General features: G+C 42.0%; 1 protein-coding gene across 1 annotated transcript in view; it reads left to right on the plus strand.

Annotated features, from left to right (window-relative positions):
• The window catches only part of ssbp4 (single stranded DNA binding protein 4), a 79,923-nt gene that overhangs the window by 45,891 nt on the left and 13,735 nt on the right, over positions 1–20,297 (plus strand). Inside the window, exon 5 of the mRNA XM_072439520.1 lies at positions 14,200–14,289. Coding sequence (XP_072295621.1) covers positions 14,200–14,289 — 90 coding nt within the window. The remainder of the gene's footprint in view (positions 1–14,199; positions 14,290–20,297) is intronic.

Below are 20,297 nucleotides of genomic sequence, written 5' to 3' on the forward strand. Positions count from 1 at the left end.
ACAGAGAAGCATCCTTCCAACAAATTGGACAAAAGGGGGTGTTACATCTGTTTTTTTCTTTATGGTTCTTATACAAGAAAATGTCGATTGAAATATTAGTGCAATAAATGGATAGCTTTGGAGCACTCCTGGCAGCGACTCAAAGACTGGACAGAAATAATAATATATGTAATAATAATAATGTGTATATATATATATATATATATATATATATATATATATATATATATATATATATATATATATATATATATATATATAATATAATATATATATATATATATATAATATAATATATATAAGAATAAGTAAGAATACGATATGATTTATTTAAGTTTTTCCTTTTTTGTAGTAGCTGCTATTATAATTCACTGTATGAGACAAAACGGGTTTTCCTGGACAATAAATCAAAGTCAGGTACAGGGCTTATAATGCTTATAGTTTAAACAATACTGATATTTTATGTTGTTGGTTGGGTTCCAGCAACTTCCTGCAGCTCCACATAATGTTTAGCAGTTCTGTCTTTGCTGATCCTTGTTTTACTGATGCTGTCATTCCCCTTTCTGCTTTGTGTGTGTGTGCTGATGTGCTTATGTACAGACTATGTTGGAGATATTTCTGTCAGACTCTATTTATTTATTGATGGCAACACTGGTGAGAGTTGCCCATGCCTACTTTCCTGCTTGTGCGAGAGAGAAAAGCGTGGTACCCTGAAGAACCCTGTGTTGTTGCCTCCCTAAGTCAATATTTGTCATGTGCCGTTATTATGACAGTGCAGGCCCAACCCAGGAAGTCTCAACTCTTTGACCTCTGAAGAGTCAAGCAGAAGCACTCTTGTCTGGCTTCCAAAAGCCTGTGTCACTGACATGGATGTTTAAATCATTCCTCAAAAAGGCGCCACAACACGCTACAGCAGGCTAAGCGAAGGCTGCCCGGCAACCCCGATAGTTACTCACAGCAAGAATGCAAATAGCGCGTGTTAATGTCGGATATCATTGTGTGCAGTGGGCCAGGCTGAACTCGGGGAGCGTGTCGACTGGTGGTCTGGAGGTCAAGAGGTCACGCCTGGGCCGTTTATCTTCCTGTGTATCCTAGTGACAGGACTGGGGGAGGGGCTAATTGATGTAGTCAGGTAAAAAACATATCAGTCTACGTAGCACGGTGGAACACTTGCATTTTCTCTTTCATTAGGTTCAGCAATTATGCCATTTTGCATGTTTAGTCAAAGGTCCAGGGTCACATTGTGAGAGAAATTGATAAAGAGATACAATGATATCACTGTAATTAAGGACAATGTGAGAAATGTTGGCAAACTCATTTTCGTATTTCATATTTACAAAGCAATGTTGATAGACCAATTTCAATCAGGGAACTTAAAGGGGCTGCACTCGATTTTTTACCATTTTTAATCTGCTTTGTCACAGTAGAGATATGTTGTAAAAGCATCTATTCGGGTGAAAATGTGTCAATTCTGCGTTGTCATCATCTACTATAAAGTGTTTTATTCTCCGGGAAAGCAGGAAGTGTTCTTTTAGCATGCTAGCTTTTGTTAGCTTTACTGTGTCGGGAAAATACACTCTGGCTTCTGAAAGTTATGAAAAGAGTTTACAAACTCATTGCGGTGAATAATTAGGATGCTCAGATTGCATATGTAAGTGAGGAAGAGTTTAAAACGAACTGATACAGCATCTTTATAATTTATTGTTTTTTGACCAGGTGGGTGGTCTTGTTTTGCCAAAGGTCTAGTTGCAATTACAACTTGTGGTTAGTGGTGAAAACAGAAGGTGAACTTGGGGTCAAAGCGTCCTTTTTAGCAGTCATGGGTGTCATTATTCTGTCATCTTTTTACAAACTTAATAATTTATGTGTTACACCTCGGGGCTTCCTACGAGTAAAACAAAAGATTGAGTGTACTTCTCTCTGCTCTTGGCCTGTTCCTGTTGCATGATGTCATAAGTCGGGCATTCGCTGACACATAAAACAATATGTACTGAGTGAAATGTAAACCAGAGCAGTAACACGTTTTGCTCCTGCTCGGCCCCTGGAAGCCGCAGCACCCCTTCATCCCATTTTCTGCTTATCAGCTTGGTGCCAACACTTCCCTGTCTCTTATGCCTACTCCTCCCTTATTTGGCCTCTCGTGCTCTCACTTTTTTCATGCTTTTATTTACTCGCTTGTCCGATCTCTTGCTGACCTCTTCTTGTCTTGTTTTTCCTAACATCCTTACATTTTCTTGTCTCCGCGGCATGCCCCAGGGCTCTCAGTGGGGCCTACAGACCAACCATTGTCCTGGGAAATCCTCCTCCTTCTCCTTCTTCTCTTCATGCTGCTGTTTGTGTCTGGCAAGGGGGAGACTGGAGAAATCAGGTGCTGCTTGGCTCCTGGGTCCTCACTTGGCCACTGGGTTTAAAATCTCAAAACAAGACTAACCCCAAGACCTGGACTCGGGGCAGCTGACTGGTGCTGAACTTGACATTACGATTGAATGCATATGTGTGACGATGCTACACTGAAGCGGCACTATTTTGTTTCTTGTGTTACGATATGAGGTAAAATTCCAGCAAACTGACAATCATGGTCGTTTTGCACAATTATCCGAAGGTGATGCGTTTTCTATTTATCCTTAATCTATTTTCTTGGTGGTGACTTAAGAGGCGGAGGTGGTCCACATGGTGTTGGCTCTGGGATTGCAAAATTAAAATTAGTAACGTGTGTTCATTTGTGTCTCGCACACCCTGCCCCCCAGCGTCTGGCACTAAGGAGGACTGCTCCTTTGGGACTGCCTCCTCTTCCTGCTTTGGCCAACACGCACAGACACACACAGACACGCACGCACGCACAGACACACACACACACACACACGCACAGACACACACACACGCACACGCGCGCGCACAGACACGCACACACACACAGACACACACACACGCACAGACACGCACGCACGCACACACACACACACACACACACACGCACAGACACACACACACGCACAGACACACACACACGCACACGCGCGCGCACAGACACGCACACACACACAGACACACACACACAGACACGCACGCACACACACACACACACACACACACACACACACACACACACGCACAGACACACACACACGCACACGCGCGCGCACAGACACGCACACACACACAGACACACGCACAGACACGCACAGACACGCACGCACACACACACACACACACACACACACACGCGCGCGCACAGACACGCACACACACACACACAGACACACGCACAGACACACACACACGCACAGACACGCACACACACACACACACACACACGCACACACACACACACGCGCACAGACACGCACGCACACACACACACACGCACACGCACACACACACGCACACACACACATGCACAGACACGCACAGACACACACGCACACACACGCACACGCACACACACACACACACATGCACAGACACGCACAGACACACACGCACGCGCACACAGACACACGCACTGACACACACACACACACACACGCACAGACACACACACGGCTCAAAAATAGAAATGGGGTGAGTGGATCAGACTGTCGTGAGATGGTTTTAAATGTCTGGTCTGCTCTAAACATACATGTTAGACTTACGCCTTGCCTTTTGTAGCTTGCATTGTTAAAATTGCAGCAATAGTATATGAACAGTTGCATTAGCAAACCTACTTTTTATTCGGTGTGTAGTGTTTACCTTGCATATTCTCACTATTAGCCCATTATGCAGATTAATATATGGTAATACCTTTAACTGTTTCAAGCTAAAGACGTCTGACTTTGCCTTTGAGGTCCACGCGTTGCCTGAGGCTTTGTGTAGTATGCATAGCTCCATTGTAAAAAGCTCTTCTCTGCTGTTTTTATGTTCACTGTATACTGTACCAGCACTCCCCGCACTTTTTCATCTCACACCTTCTCTGTGCGGCAGAAATAAAATCCAGTTATGTGAACAGCACATGAGAGGCAGGAAAAAGAGTGAGCAGGAGAATATGAAAGAATGCCAAAGAATAAGGAGGAGGTAGATATTGCTAACAAGGTTGCCAGAGACTCTTTTCATTTTTAATGGTCCCGTAGGAGGTCTGGCTGATAAAGTGTTATGTTATATTATTAAATCTTGGCAACGTTTTTTTTTCTGCAACAAATTCCAACAGTAGCATGTGTGAAAGTTATTCCATGGCTAAAATAAGTGACGTTTGGGATTATCAGACAGCTGAGAGCATTCAAACACAATCGATGAACACATCAACATTTACAGTGAATTATATGATTAGTGATCACTTGTATGTATAGACTATTCCAGGACTATCTCCAGATTGGTTTTACATGATGCGTAGTAGATTATTTTCTTACTGTGTGATTTGTTCATCGTAACAAATAATAGAATGTCTGTGTCCATTATCTTTTAGTGCTTTGAAAGTTCATATGTCAGTTATGGGACATTAAAAAGTAGTTAAGTTGTGATGTAAACTAGACTTTTAGGAGCTTAGAATAGCTGATAATTGTGACATAGCGTGTGGGTCCATTCTGCTCTGGAGGCTGAGTAAATGTTGGCAAATATTATAGTGTTAAAGAGCAGCTGATGAAAGATGCGGGTGCTCTTTCGCACAGAGACAGGCATGTGACCCTGCCACTGCACCGCTGGCTCACACGGCTTGACATTTATTTACACTTGAAGAAGAGGAATCCTAGAAATCCACTGCTTGTCTTATTCATTCTCTTACACTACAGTGAAGGATGTGAGCCGGCTGCATGTGCCATCACCTGTGAAGTGGCCTTCCTGTGGATGATCTACTCCGTGTTACCTGCTCTTTAACCGCTCTGATCTGTCGAGCACAGAGGGCACGGAGTCCTGCTGGAGATGGACTCGAGTAAAAGCTTTGCCATCGCAAGAACGACCATCAAAGCAATATGTTTGTAGTCAAGCAGACACATTTAGACTTTGGGCTTACTTGCGTTTAGGGAATAAGCCATTCAAATCTGTTCTCCACCTGCTTGAATGACTTTGCTTACTGCTGGACTACGGACATCAGTTTTTTTTCTCCAATACTAATAATGCTTTTGTGTTGATTGGTTACTATGCCAGTGGTTAGCATTGTTTGTTTACATGCACTTTAAAACTCAGAGTGCGCTAAACAAGTAGGTCCCAGTCTACATGCAGCTAAAAGAACAGAGTAGGTGGGAGCGGCGGCTGAGAGACGTTTAGGGATGTCTAGTTTTTCAGCATTTGCACCAAGCTATACCAACTATATTTGCTAATACACACAGCGATCATACATAAAACTACACTTTTGCCCAACATAGAGAAGCGACATCTAAGTTATGCTGACCGTTTGATTTTCAGATACAAGTTCTTTTCTCCACAGTAAACACATCAAAGCGCCGGTACTTTTTTAACATTCATTTTAATACAACGCATCAAAACCAAACCACACGAGCTAATCCGCGTTAGAGGGTCGTAGTTTCTCCTCTCGGCTGATCAAGAATGAGTGAGTAGGTGTTCAAACACTAATATTTTTATGACTGTTTCTTACTCCGTGCAGTCGAACGCCTCTTCGTGTTTGCTCCTGTCTTTGCTGTTACATGCTGCTCACATGCTTCTCCAGATGTGTTATTGATTTGAGATTTGAGTCATGACACCCCCAATCGTACCGTACTTCCCGGGTTTACATGCATTTAGAAAAAAAACTGTTTAAATAGGCCACTAGGCCACTTATCTGTTTTTTATGGCGTGCATGTAAACGTAGTGACTGTCGTAACATCACCTTTTTTCATGCACTCTTTAACCGTGCACTTTCCATTATTCCTTAATTAGCAGCATTAATAACCTTCAATTAGGCCCATAGCGTTGCCTCTTTCACTCAACCATGTATACGTTTTGTTGTAATTATGTGTGTGCCGACCAACATGTTGGCGACACCCTTCTGATTCTCTCACAGTTTTCCACCCAACACCAAGCGCCTAATGAGGGAGTGAAAGGCCACGGGTGAGGGTGCGGAGGCTGGACATGTGCATCTATGTATGTGCAGTGTTTTGTAATTAGAGAGCAGTAGCAAAAGGGGGGAGGGCGACTGGTAAGAAGGGGTCACCAGTGTGATCAGCAGGCCTTGTCCAACCCCTTTGGTCGTTAAGCACAGAAACGGCCAATAAATGCAAGTGCGAATGTGTGTGTGTTTGCGTTTATGTCAATAGACCAATTGGTTCTTCACTTAATGCATGTTTTACTCGTTTTGTACATGTCACTTTTTGTTGAAGTTGACAGCTTTGCAAGTGGATGGAAAGCTTGTTTTTATTGAGCATATAAAATAAAATGATGCTTGTTTTTAATGTAGTCTGGACTCCGTTATTTACACTAGACTGCTGAAGTAATGAATCAGTCTGGGAAGTCTCTCACCGATAATCGTCAGGACGTTAAAAAAAAAACTTGCTGATTGGTTGAAGTGTCACAACAGCGGAAGAAGCAGAAAAATCTGAATTGTGTTCAATCCAGTGTTCAGAAAAACACAGTCCTCTTTCTCCTCCACAGATGTAGAACAGAATAGTCCTTATTTGTCCTAAAATAGGCCCAAGTACAGCCGTCAGCGCCGCCATGTTTGTTTTGGTTCAGCTCGTTTTGACTTCCGCCCAAACCACAATGCTGCTCTGTGATTGGCTCCAGTCCCGCCAGCGGGCCTGAATGCCATGTGATTGGCCCGTTTACCAATGAAGCAAACGAATCAGTGCGAGTCGAACAAGATGGATTCTCAAGAGGTTGTGATCTCACATAAATCTAGAGAATTCCTCTTGCTGGCAAGGTTAGAAATCCCATGCTTGTTGCTATCATAATCTCTGCAATAGGTTGGGAAGAGATTGATATTTTACTTCACGATCATCATGGCCAAAATAATTGAAATTAACGCTAATCTCATGATAATTTTTAAAATTGCTGAAAGTTTAAGATGGTATGGATATTAAGAATTATAATTTTAGTATTATGAATACATTTCAGGAATTGTACTTTATTTTAAGTGTATAAGTATTTTATTTTACCTTTGTTGGCGATAATTACGATTTAGCGATTTAATTTTGCCACAAAATTAAATAATGCATCTGAAAATGTTGCTCGACAACGTAAACAAGCATATTTATTCAGTTATGTATAATGACACCAAGCAAAAATGCATGTTCAATACATAATGCCACCATGGGACTTAAAGGAACATATTTCTCCAACTTTGTAATCTAATTGTCCACGTGTTATATGTGCGTAGATTCATCACATGTATAATAATCAGATGCTCTTTCCCTTCCTCCCGCTTCAGGTGTCTCATTATGTACACCCAAAAAAATGTCTTGTTAATGTGCGGTGTTGTCTCTACTCACAGGTAGAGTGTGTGTTTCTGATTGGTTTGCCCGGCAGGCAGCAGCACAAGAGAAGGCAGGTGCTCCAGGCAGCAGGGGGGAAGAGCTGCCTGATGTTCCCCAGCCATAGTGATATCCCCTTGGGCATTTCAGCTCCAAGCTTTGCCACGGTTAGCTTGGGGGCTCTCTCCTGGCTTACATAGCTCCAGATGATAATGCGCAGAGTTGTAGAGAAGTGGTGGAAGAGAAAGAGGTGTGTGTGTGCGTTTATTTTCGCTGGTGTGTTCTGTGGGGGATCCCAAACAGATTTGTTTACAGGTAATTAATTCACCTGATTGACATAACAGCTGCTGGAGCTATGGGAAGGTGGCAGCGTAAGTGTGTATTAGCTAATGTGCATGCCGGAAAAGCTATGGCCTTTGTGCCCCCCTCATCAGCCATAATATTATGAACACCTACAGGTGAGATGAATAACAGATTATGACTTCAATATGGTCACGGTTTGTAGGTGGGATTTATTAGTAGCATAATTGGAGTATTTGTCAAAAGACCCGTTTTGAATAAATGCTACCTTACTTGCGAGGTACGCCTGCAAATAATTGCAAGACACCATTATACTGAGATATTCCCCACCTTCTAGTTGTGTAGTGCATATGCAGAGGAAGTAACTAGCCTTTCAATCTTTAGGCTATATGCGGAGCATCTTTCAAAAGACACCGGGTTAGATTGTTCCTGTCTTTCTATATAGGCTAATGTATTGTTTGTGACTGCACAGGGTGCAAAGGTCAACTAAAACATTCAACAGAATGATCTTAAATGCCTTTAATGCCTTTAGTACTTCACTCTACTCTCTCATTCAGCTGCCAATCTCTTCTATGTCGTATGGTTACTCCCTATACTTTCCAATTGTTCTATGCATCAAGGACAAATCTTACATTTTCTGTACATAATTGACTTGATATTGTGAAATATGTCTATATAGGTGTAAATGTTACAGATTTGTGTCATTGAATAGGGCACAAGAGCAGGTTCTGGCAGATTTGAGCAGTCTGAATTCCCACGAAGCCTCGCAGTGCACTAACAGAGTGGTGTCAGTGTTGTTGTGGCCAGCAGGTAGCGGTGTGTTGGCCGGCTTGTCTGGACCCAGATAACAGCAGATCCATTACCCCCTGGAAGCCCAGGTCTGATCACGGCTCAGATACAGGCGCTCACTCACTGTCTGTGGGCCATCCAGCCGGCCGCTTGGCTAACTGCCCTCCACTGAGGGCAAGAGTGGATCACAGGCAGGGGGTAGGGGCCAGAGACCACACCCTTTTACATGAAATAAGTGATAAGAAAGATTACATTAGTATATCAGTTGATTTTCTTTTTTACATTCTCAAAATGTCTGTACAATTTTAAATGTTTTGATATGTTTCTTTGGTATAAATATTTTAATTAAGACTGTCTTTGACTGTATTAAGCCAACCCAATAGTTGAATCAAACTTAATTCAAAGAGTGGAAACATATATTGAATGAAATAAATCGACCTGCAGTAAATTGTATTGAAATAAAAACATGACACAAACACAACCTTTTGATGGCATAAACCTTCAAAAACACCTCCGGTTTACTTTGAAACATGAATAGAGTTCGTTTTCAAGGCAATCCGATTTGTGTTAAGCGGCATTCACAGACCACTGCCACAGAACAAATAACACATTATTTGACTAGAGAAAATAACCACTCTTTAATTGTTTTTTTATTGATCCAATATCCAGCATATTCAAAGTAAAACTTTGTAAAATATATGGCTTTGTATGGGGTCATCCTCTCTGGAGGTCACAACTTCAAATGGATGATGAGTTATAACTTTTATATTTTACAAGTTTCTGTAATAAAAAACACATGTATTCTTGTTAAAGCTCATTTATGCTGCATTTTGTGCAGAAACATATCAGTTTGCTTTAAGTGTAGTTACCATCCATCCATCCTTCTTCCGCTTATCTGGGGCAGCAGTCCAAGCAGGGACTCCTAGACTTCCTTCACCCTAGACACTTCCTCCAGTTCCTCCGGAGGGATCCGGTGTAGTTACCACCCCTGCAATTATATTTTCAACTATCTCCAACAGAACACATATTTGACATTAGAGGGCACTATAGTCAGTTGGAGAGTTGACAAAAACAGATGAAATAGACAGACAAACTCAAATTAATACAAATTATGTTCTTTTTTTAAAGACTCAATAAAATGAGCTGAGAGCAGAATTTATTTGTTTTGCACCTTGTTCTTGTCCCAAAGATAAAACAAAAACCTCTGTTAGTTCTGTTGAGCTGTGTTCACTACTGTCCCCAGAGATCAACACAGGAACAGCTCCGTTGCTACGCATCTACAAGCTCTGTGGAGAGGGAGAAAATATTGAACAGAACAACACGCCATCCGTATGCATTTCAAATGTACAGCAGAAATATACATGTGTCAAGACTTCACTCTTACTAACTCAGGGTTGGTGTTAAGCCATAAAAACAGAAATGTATTCGTCGCATTGATCTATTTAGATTCACCAGGCGACTCAGACATGCAAGTCTTGTGACGCTGGTGGACCATGCTGAAGTTCCTGGACACCCATAGCACTTTGAAGGATGGTTAAGCCCCCAGTCATGATACACAACTCAATGTTATCATATCAACTTCTAAATGTCTTAACACATAACCAACTGTCCTTAGAAACAAAGGCAAAACGAAAGAGCAGAATTTAGAGACATATAGTTGTGAAAGTGACTCTGGTGAGGTCTCGACTCCACTATTATGTATTATATTTGTGTGTCCGGTAAAAGGAGGTTAAAGGGAGTAAGATGGCATCAAACAGGTCAGCGATGGAACCCCACGGTCTCTTTTCCACTCTCTGTTTCCATCTCTTCCATTCTCCTCTTGTTTTTATTTTCTCTCCTCTCGCTGCCTTTTTTTTCTCCCCTCGCTCTTTCCTCTCTCTTTCTCCCGTTCACCGCGCTCTGGCCATGCTGATGATTGACGGCCCGAGGGTTTTAATGGGCACTGGAGAGCTGGAGCTGAGGTCGGGGTTGTCATGGCAACACGGAGAAGGGGCCCTTTTTTTTTTTTGCTGCTTCTGCTGCTGCCGCTTCACCTGAGACACTCGCACGCCGCACACGGATCCAAGCCACGCGTAGTTACATGCCGGTACCACTTCTGCCATTCACTCCTCTTTACCGTCTTGTCTTTTGTCTTCTGAATCCTCCTGTCTCGGCGCTGATCACGGCACATAATACTTTCTGGTGGTCCACAGCTGCTCGAGCCAGCATCTTGTGTGCGTGTGTGTGTGTGTGTGTGTGCAAATATACACCACTTAACATCCTATTATTTCTTTGGCCCAATGTTCAATAATAGCTCACAGTCGAAAAGCTTAATTGGGTCTATTTCAGGTCAGCCGCGTCTCAGAGAAAAAAGTTGCTCCTTCTTCTTCCACTGTCTGACATAAACCGTGTCCCTGGGATGAACCAACACCCACACACGCGAACGTGGCCCGTGGGTTTGAGCGTAATCCGGCGATATGTTCAGCGCCGTTGTGGTTAAATGTGCAGTTTTGCATTTGAGGAATGGTGAGTGGTACACAGTTATGGAGGTATTGAAGGATGTAACAACACGGCCAGAAGGGATGTCACAAAGTGTTATTTTGGTGTCACGGTTTGAATTGAAATGACTTAATTTTGCTTCTGAAATAGTCACAAATATTAGTTTTAGTCCTTACAATATATGTCAAGGGTTAAACAATAATCCTAAAGCGTGGGGTTATCAGTCCGTTCCCCTTTCTAAATACATGTATTTAAATCAGAACATATACTGGACTATAAAATTGAATGACTTTAGTACGTAGTCACAGAAGCCCTCTATAGGTCAAATGATAACTTAAATAATCAGTGCCTCATTAAACCAAAGCGGTGCATGTATGAATAATATTTTTTGTCCTTCACGTATTGACTGAGACATAATAGTTAAGTCAGTATTGTAAGCCGGTGATGCGTACGGTTGTGGCCATGGCCCCCAGTACTCACATGTACACATAAACATGCTCTTGAAATATCGGCAGTGGGAATAAAAAGAGTGTAAAACCGGTCAATATGTATACAAATCCCCCACAGCGAGAATAGCTGTAGCAATGTGAACGATCCGTAACAGAAATTATACAATGACCTTGTGTGGAGGATCAAGGGGCTGCATGGGCCCCTCAGGTCCTGGGGCCCCAGTGCGCCTGCACTATCTGAACTGCCTGATGCTACGCCCCTGATCTGTATCAGAGTTTTTTTGATAGGATAAAGGACAAGGCAAAGCCTCCCATGGGCCACTCATAGTTTGAATAGTTTTGACTTTTATAGGTCTGTGACTTCTTTGCTTGTCGATCTCAAACATGTTTTCAAAACTATGGGCACAAAATGCATCATGAAAGTATTTTTTTTACCTTGTTGGTTCATGTGTGTGTGTAGTTTAAGTTCATGGGTGGATTAAAATAAATAATAAAATAAAGGTAATACTCGACTGTAATTTGCTTTAATGCCATTAGATTTAATTTGTCCAGTCATAAAGAGCCAGTCAAAGGAAAGGCATTTTAGCTACGAACATTAAGTTGAGCAACTAACAATCATTTTAGTGGTCGACCAGACAGCAATTATCTTCCAATTAGTTGACTAGAAATATTATTATTTCTATTGTACATTGAGATGATAATGATGATTTAAAAACATTTTTACCAGATACAAGTAGAAAAATATGATATTATTAAAATGGTCAACATTATTGGGAGTGGTTGTTGCAGCCCGAGTATCAATGTCCTCTCTTTTATGCTGTACTAACATCAAAACTGTGGTAAGTGCCTTGGTGTGTGTCTTAAAGCTCTAAAGTCTTTATCTCTAAACAGACTGACATATTATAGCTCCTCTGCACACATTTTGCCTCCTCCGCTGGACCGTTCTCCACTCACTGACCTGTCGCTGCCCTTTCAAAGAGCACTCCGTCTGTGTTATTTACCAGCCCTGTTTGTATAAATGTCTGTCTCGATCTGGCCGTGTGAGTCCAGTGGTTATGTTCATGTCCACACTGCAGTCCTCAGATTCACACCTTGTTACCCATGTGTCCCTCTAGTGTGTGTGTTTGGGTGTGGACGTCTGTGGGAGTCTGTGGGAGTCTGTGGGATCTGCATCAGGGCCCCAGGGCTTTGTTAGTGAGTGAGTCGGTCGGTCATTGGGAGATTGTTCTGAAACGGATTCGAGTCTGGGCAAGACCAGAGACAACATTTTGAGGCAGAAACTGTTTTGCATGATATTTATGTATGTATGTATGTATGTATGTATGTATGTATGTATGTATATATATATATATATATATATATATATATATATATATATATATATATATATATATATATATATATATATATATATATATATATATATATATATATATATATATATATATATATATATATATATATATATATATATATATATATATATAATGTTATTTCTTCGTGCTTTTTCAAACTTGAATAGTTTAATGGCGCCCAAACAGACCAATCAGACCCTACATTCTTAGAGCATGTTTTTCTTTTTCACGATGCGCTGACAAAAGCATCAGAGCTAACTTGACTGCCTCTAAAGAAAACCAGAGCTGAACATCTGTCTCCTCCTGATGTTGAAAATCATGATAATTGAGTTAAAAAGACATTTAGGCGAAGTGTTCAAACCAGGATGCAGACAGGGTAGAAAGTGATGTAACACCTTTATATTCACACCCATCAATAAAACTGTGTATGCTTGATATTTGTATCGATGTTACTGTGGCGCAGAGGTTTTATGCTTCCCATCTAGACTCGGCAAATCGGACCAAAAGCGTGTATTCTGAGTTGTAGATGTGCTGTGATGCTGTCAGACCCTCATCGTTCATATCCTTACGCACTGACAGCTTCTTGCCCTGTTTTAGCATGCAGCCTGCTCTATAAAAGGCTCCATCGATTTGTCTGTTGTGCCTGTTGTGGTCGGGCAGTGAACGGTACGAGGCAGTTCCCCCCGAGCCTTAACTCTCTGCTCTGTGTCCACCATGAAATACTGGTGACTACAGTGGTACCCTTCATTTTTAATTGCGAGCACTAGAGCTGCAGTCGACTGAAGATGTGCTCCGTGCGACTAGAAGGGGCGTGACGCGTGGTGTTCTCAAAACTATTAGGCATCTCAACGATTTTGACCACGTGTCTGTTGATCACGCAATTGAAACTATTTACTCATAAAATCATTTGTGAACCGTGTGTTTATCAGTAAAAATGCAAGTTAAACTCACAATTTGCGCCGAAGTCTCAGGAAAACTCGCTGCTTCTTCGTTCTACTGTTATATGCTATAATATATTTAAATCTCCCAAACGAAGTAGTCGTCTCAGAAAAATGTTGGTCCGATTGACTAAATGACAACGTCCTACAGACCTAAATAATGCAGTGTTAAAGATAATCAAAAGAGGATTTATTTTTCAAAATTGCACCTATCTTATCGTATAATGACTTCCATTTTATAATTATAATTAGCATTTTTACACTAGACACTTGAGTTCTCTGTTGCTACACATTTACTACTGATTCTTCCGACTATACTGACCCTGACACTTCCTTTTTAACGATAAATTCAATGTCGAAAATGATTGTACCACACAGAGTTGCCTTTTGCTCTCTGATCTATTTTTAGGCCGGATTATTTTAACTCCCCTCCAATCCCCGCTATTGTCCCGCGGCTGTTTTGATCCTTTGCACACAAATATCAAGTGCTAAGTGTTGTCTGTCTTTGTTCTTGCAGAGTGCGGCCGCTGCCCCCAGTCCAGTGATGGGCAACATGCCACCCAACGACGGCATGCCAGGAGGACCAATGCCCCCGGGCTTCTTTCAAGTAAGACCCTCGCTCACACCCTCCCCTCACCCCTCTGCCAGCGCTAAGCCAATCCGTCTGTCTCCTCCTCCTTTTTTAGCCTCTTTAGCTGTCCTAATCCCTGTCCAGATGTGTTCCCCTCTCTCCGCCCCATATGTCCAGGCCCGCTAACTGCTGCTGCTCTGAATCCCCCCCCCATGCACGAGAGACTAAAGCGGCGAACGCCATTGTTACCTTTCACAATCAGAACCAGAATCAGAAAAGGTTTATTTTATGACAGAATTCAGACACATAGGAACTTGCTTTGGTGATTCGGTGCAACATAAAACAATGAACAATGATAGAACAACAGATATTAAATCAAAAACCTATTCAAATCTACTATAGGATGAAGATAAAAGATCAAAATAGGCTATAAGATAAAAAATAAAAATAGGCTTACTATGTACAACTGTTCATCAGTCTATCATCAAGTCTACAGGCGCCAAAAGCGTCATGTTTACTACATGTAATGAAAATCATAAACTTCAGATATGTTTTAGTTTTCACATTTTTGTGCTTTATCCTTTGAAAACGCCAGATTTTGTGTATTATCTAATTTTGTGTTTTGTTTCCTTACATTTCCTTAAAATGACAAATTAGATGTTACGTCCAGTTACTCCTTCAATTACTTTAAGTAGCAGTAGTTTACCAAACACTATTTAAATTATCAAAACATTTAGCCATAAGATCTAACCTCAAAAAGATGGTCTCCTGATACATGTATAGCTATAAAGAAGGGTCTTAAAAGTTTACAAAATGTATGTTGAACAACAAAGCGCAACATCGGCTCAACACATTCAGCCTTAATGCAGTAGTCAGCAGGTAGTCAAGAGCGTTCTGCATTTTCTAATAAATTAGCGTGATTTAAAATGATATGCCTCCCCGTATCGATACGCGTATAGCCAAGACGTCCGCCCTGATGCACAGCCCCGCCTCTACCCACCTCTGCTGTTCATTTTGAATGCATTACAGTCATTGAGCAATTTGTATGTGATTGATTTAGATTTTTGATTTAGATGTTGATCAGACTATTTGATTGAAGATTTAAAAAAAAAAATTGCTTTATTTTTCGCAAGGAATCAAATAAGAACCCTCTAAATGTCCTAAAAGTTTGACCCAATACAAAGTCAGAAAAGCTCATTCGTTAGTTGATTCCTCCAAAATGTATGTAAATGTGACAGCGTATCATTGTACCAAAATAATACGTATTCATAATTCATATAGAGTGACTGTGTTCTGCTGCAGTTACTCATTAATTTGGTGGTGTTCGGAATACAGTTACTTTACTCAAATCAGAGGATTACACTATGGTATTTGAGCGCACAATTTAGGCGTCGAACTGAAGTGAATAATCTGCCAATTTCCCCCTCTTTAATTTGTGATTATTGTTCTCTAATTTCAGAAATAAATTCAGAACAAACTGTGAAACAAAAGGCTGTTTTCAAGCCTATGTCATGTTTTCACTCTATAACATAAAGCAACTCAACGTGAAAGTATTTGAAGTATTCCGAATGCAGCACTCTGATTAGACCAAGAATACGCAACAAAAGTCAAGTATTCAGTATATACATTTTCAAACTATTCTTAATTTCTCCTCAGCTCATCCGCATCTTCAACGTAGAACAAACACTTTGAACCAATCACCAATCAAACTAAATAAATGTCTGAAACACATGACACAGTAATAACGACCATGACAATCGTGCAGTGTCAGATAGTATTAACGACTTTTGTATTGCATTGTCGTATAGTACAGTATAGTGCGACCTTCTCCCTACACTACACTGAGCCCATCGCCGTCCATAACGTGTCACTAAAGACGACGCTTTACTGTAGTGTTTTTGGGCCCACCCTTCATTGCGCACGTGAGCCCCTCCGATTGTGTCGTTAAAGGCAAAGCTAACAGTGGAGTGATGTGCAGAGGAGTGTTTTCGCTGGTCTATGTGGCTTCACTAATTCTTCCTGTCATCGCCGCTCTCTGAAGGCTGTCTCTGAGGCTGGCGAGGTCACACACACTTTCTCTATTTTCATCACACATCTCCCCTCGTCCCCTCACTCATCACCCCCTTCTCCTCCGCTGCCGCCGCCGCCGCCTGTCTCCTCACGCAAACACGTGCACATAAAAGCCCGATCTGACACTCTGACACACATTAAACTAGTAACACGTTTTGAATATTTTTTTTTGTGTGTGTTTTTTGTCTCAAATGTACCTGCGCCCCAATGATTCTCGCTGAACTGCTCCAGGTGAAAACAGGAATGAAGAAAGAGCGGCACCTATGAATACGACGCTTACGATATCACAGGGAAACTTTTTCTTTGACATTAAAGACAAAAGCTGGCGCTGTATGGCTTGTACAAGAGAGGGAAGAAACACAAAAGGCGTCTCAATTTCAAGAACATTAAAGCAGTGTAGAGTTAGAATGTTGCTACAAAAATGGTCTGTAAATCGGTGTTATTAAGTCTTTTTTCACTTTTGAACTCTGGTGCTGAAATGGCGTTCACCTTGCCTGACCCGCAAGCCCCGCCCACATTCTGTTTGAACGCGTGAGGGTCTGGAATCGGAGTCAGAGCCAATGAAATCGTCGGTAATGCATTTACCTATCCAATCCCAGTCGGAGGTTTTAACGCGTCACACTGGGATACGGAAGTAGCGCTTTCCCACCCCTCCACCCCCGTTCCAAAACATTCAAGATGGCCGACCCGGCTCGTGACCCGGCTCGTGACCGAGTGTTTACTTCTGCTCTCGCTTCGGTTTGAACAATCAGGAAAGTCCGCTCTACTCGCCGTGATGAACGCGCGTTAGATGCGGTTATACGAATGGTGTCGTCGCGATTCGGGAGACATTTTCTGCGTTCGGGGACGGATAACGCGGAACACGCCTTGTTGACATGGGCTACGTAATATCCGGTGAAGCGTGTCGCGTTTTTTGCGTCACTTCTGGGTTTATGTGATTGGTTCTGTCTCCGCTCTAAACTCCGCCCTAGAAATTGAAACGCAGCGGTCGAGCCCCAGACCCACACACACAATCAAATATCAACATTTTGTCATCGTTTTATAGCACGGGCAATGAAATAAGGCGATTTCGCATTCCGTAAAAACAACGTCTCAAATTTGCCTGTATTTTTATTTTTTTAACTTGTCCTGCTTGATTAACAGCGTGTTGTAGAGAGAAGGGGTCGCGGGGAATGTAAATGATGTATGAATGGCGAGGAGGCCAGGGAGAAAGCTACTGTATCTGATGGCGGGTGCGTGAGTAACGTTTAGTTCCATAAATAGAGAGCGTGTGCCTGGCAGAAGACGGACAGACACAGGGGCCGGACAGAGGAGGAAGAAGACAGTGGGATGGTGCCTTCGCTGCTGAGCTCAGCTAATCGCGGCAGCAAAGAAAACAGTTAAAAGAGGCCGGCATCCGCAACCTTGGAGAGTAATGCGTCATCACCTCAGAAGCAGAAACGAACACAATCCAATTCTTTTAAAGGAATAAGAAGGAAATAAAGCGTTTCTTTTTTGAGCTTGGTTCCACATGTCCCTTCAACTGACAACTCTGCGCTTATGTTCATGTGATATACTGTAGTTGAAGATAATAACCACAAACTATCTGCCTTTTCTGACGCGGAGAAATGAGGCAAATTCTCCCTTCCAGCGCAACATTAATCTAGCAGTTTAGATGTTGCGATGTCACGTGAAATGATCCACCTTATTCCCCGGAAAGTGCCCAGAGCGCCGCCGTCCGCTCGGATCCTCTTCCCGGTTGTAGTGCGCACGGGCACGGAGCCGCCGATCTCGACAGCAAATACACGGACACAAAGTCGTTTTCAGGCGCAGGGGAAAATCGGCGCGGCGATGACTTGTTGGTCGCACGGACATCGGACATTTTTTACACAAGTCATTCTACTTTAAAGCGTATTTTAGAGGCGAGACTTTTCCCTCGTTGTCCGAAATGCCATTATGCCGGAAGAGCTGATCCTGGCAAAAGTGGGCGGGGCGGTCGAACCAAGATAACTAATAATTTGACTTATAGTATTTATCGATCATGTCAGGTAAAATAACTAATCTCAAGTCAATCTATATTCCTAATTGTAAAGTGCTTTGTATTTGTTTGCCACATTAACTTGACTTACTTCAAACAGACTTACTAATGGAGGCTTGCAGACACACTTTGCTCTGCTGTGTTGATGACATTTACATCTAAATGATTTATGCTCGCTGGCCCACACTGACAGTAGAAGTGCTACAGTACTCGCAGTTCATTTTTACTCTCAGGTGAAGTATGAGAGGAGATTCCCATCTTGAGATTTTACTCACAGTTCTCATCGCAGCGTTGTTACATTGGACGTAAGGTCAGTCGATTCACAACGCCGGACATATTTATAGCCTAAACTCTGCTACTAGCGTTATGAATGGATTTTCTTTTTGGTTCAGCAGAATTTAGCAACATGTTTGGGGAGATTTTTTTTATCCAAGCCTTGTCTCTTCTCGCGTGCCTGGCATCCTCTTCTGTGACATTCTCTCTTCTTCCCAGTCCAAGCGCTCTCTACTTCTCTAGCACGCACATATTGCTTGGCTGACACATCCTTACTCACCAGCTGTGTTGTGTGCGTGATGCCTTCTCGTGCACACTGTTATTGCAGACGTTTGTTTTCCCAGATGAAATAGTGTGGTAATTAACATAGGTGACCCGGCGCTGTTATTGGCTATGGCCCTTTGAGAGGTGGATGAGGGTCAAAGCGGAGACGGTCAGGCAGAGAGGGCACCCATCCCCAGGTTCCTACAGTCTGAACCGCGGAGATTAGCTTTGTGCAATAAATGAGCGTGATGGTGTATGCTTGGATACACCTGCTTCTTTTGTCCGATTTGTTGCTTTATAAGAAAAATGTATAACTGTGTGTTTGGTTGAAAATGATGACAATGATTTATAGTGGTGCATTTTCAACCAAGTAAGACTTTCACATCAAAACGTTTCCACCACAATTACTATCAGGAATAAAAACCTGTCAATGCTGGTCATGGGGCGAGACAATTTTGAAGGAGAAAAAAAATTTAACGGCAATTTTGATCAGGATTCTTTCCACGGTTCACTTTTGAAACAACTTTAGAAGCATTAGTATTTGAGAGAAGATTCAAATGCTAAACTAGTTCAAGAATCATATAGATTTCAGAACATGTTGTAGAGATTGTAGAGAGGAAAAAGAGAGAGAGAGAAAGAGACGGAGAGAGGAGCTTCACAATATTATGTAAATGTGTTGCATCTGAACTACAAAGTTAAGTTTTCCCATAATCAGTGAGGATACTTTGTTAAACATATAATTCAGTCTTATCAAATTGTCATTTTAATTCGATTGCAATATACTGTGCGCTTGTCAGTATTTCGCTTTTAAAGATAGATGCCGAGTACTCTGGTCCTCTCAAATGACTTCGTCAAGTCATGTTAGAAAACATCTCTGCAGACCTTCCTGTCCATGCCGTGGTATGTCAGGCACTCAGAGGGGCCATTGCACTCCATTAGAAGCAGTTAGTTTAGGTTAGCCGTCTTTCCTCTAAACTGCGATCACTTCTCGTTCCAAAAAAAGATCCAGAGTCAAGGGCAGCATGTTTTAGAGCAGGTAATTGCAGCTCTTCAGGGACAACAAGCAAAAAGAGCACAACAAGAGGATTAGGTTTGATTACACATTTAAAGAACAAGCAACCAGATATCAAAGACGAATTTAAGGAGCCGTTCAAAGCCGACACATGGCAGGCACATGGCGAATTAAGGAGACATCTGTTCTGTCTGATTTATTTATCAAAGGTAAGTCTGAGCCCCGAGTTCACAGTGGCCAGTGGCCTTACAGGGATGCAACTTAAATGTGGAGGTGGGGTCATTCATGACTTAAAGTGTGGCAAACGATAACTTGAGGATTACCGTACTTAAAGGAGGGGCTTTACTGCAAATGTGTATGCAGAGCTTTTAGAAACATATCCTTTTGTTTTTAGAATTTCAAAACCCT

Source organism: Eucyclogobius newberryi, unplaced genomic scaffold (assembly GCF_026437365.1).
Source record: "Eucyclogobius newberryi isolate DKJ021-1_F unplaced genomic scaffold, fEucNew1.0.hap1 SCAF_9, whole genome shotgun sequence".
Taxonomy (NCBI): domain Eukaryota; kingdom Metazoa; phylum Chordata; class Actinopteri; order Gobiiformes; family Gobiidae; genus Eucyclogobius; species Eucyclogobius newberryi.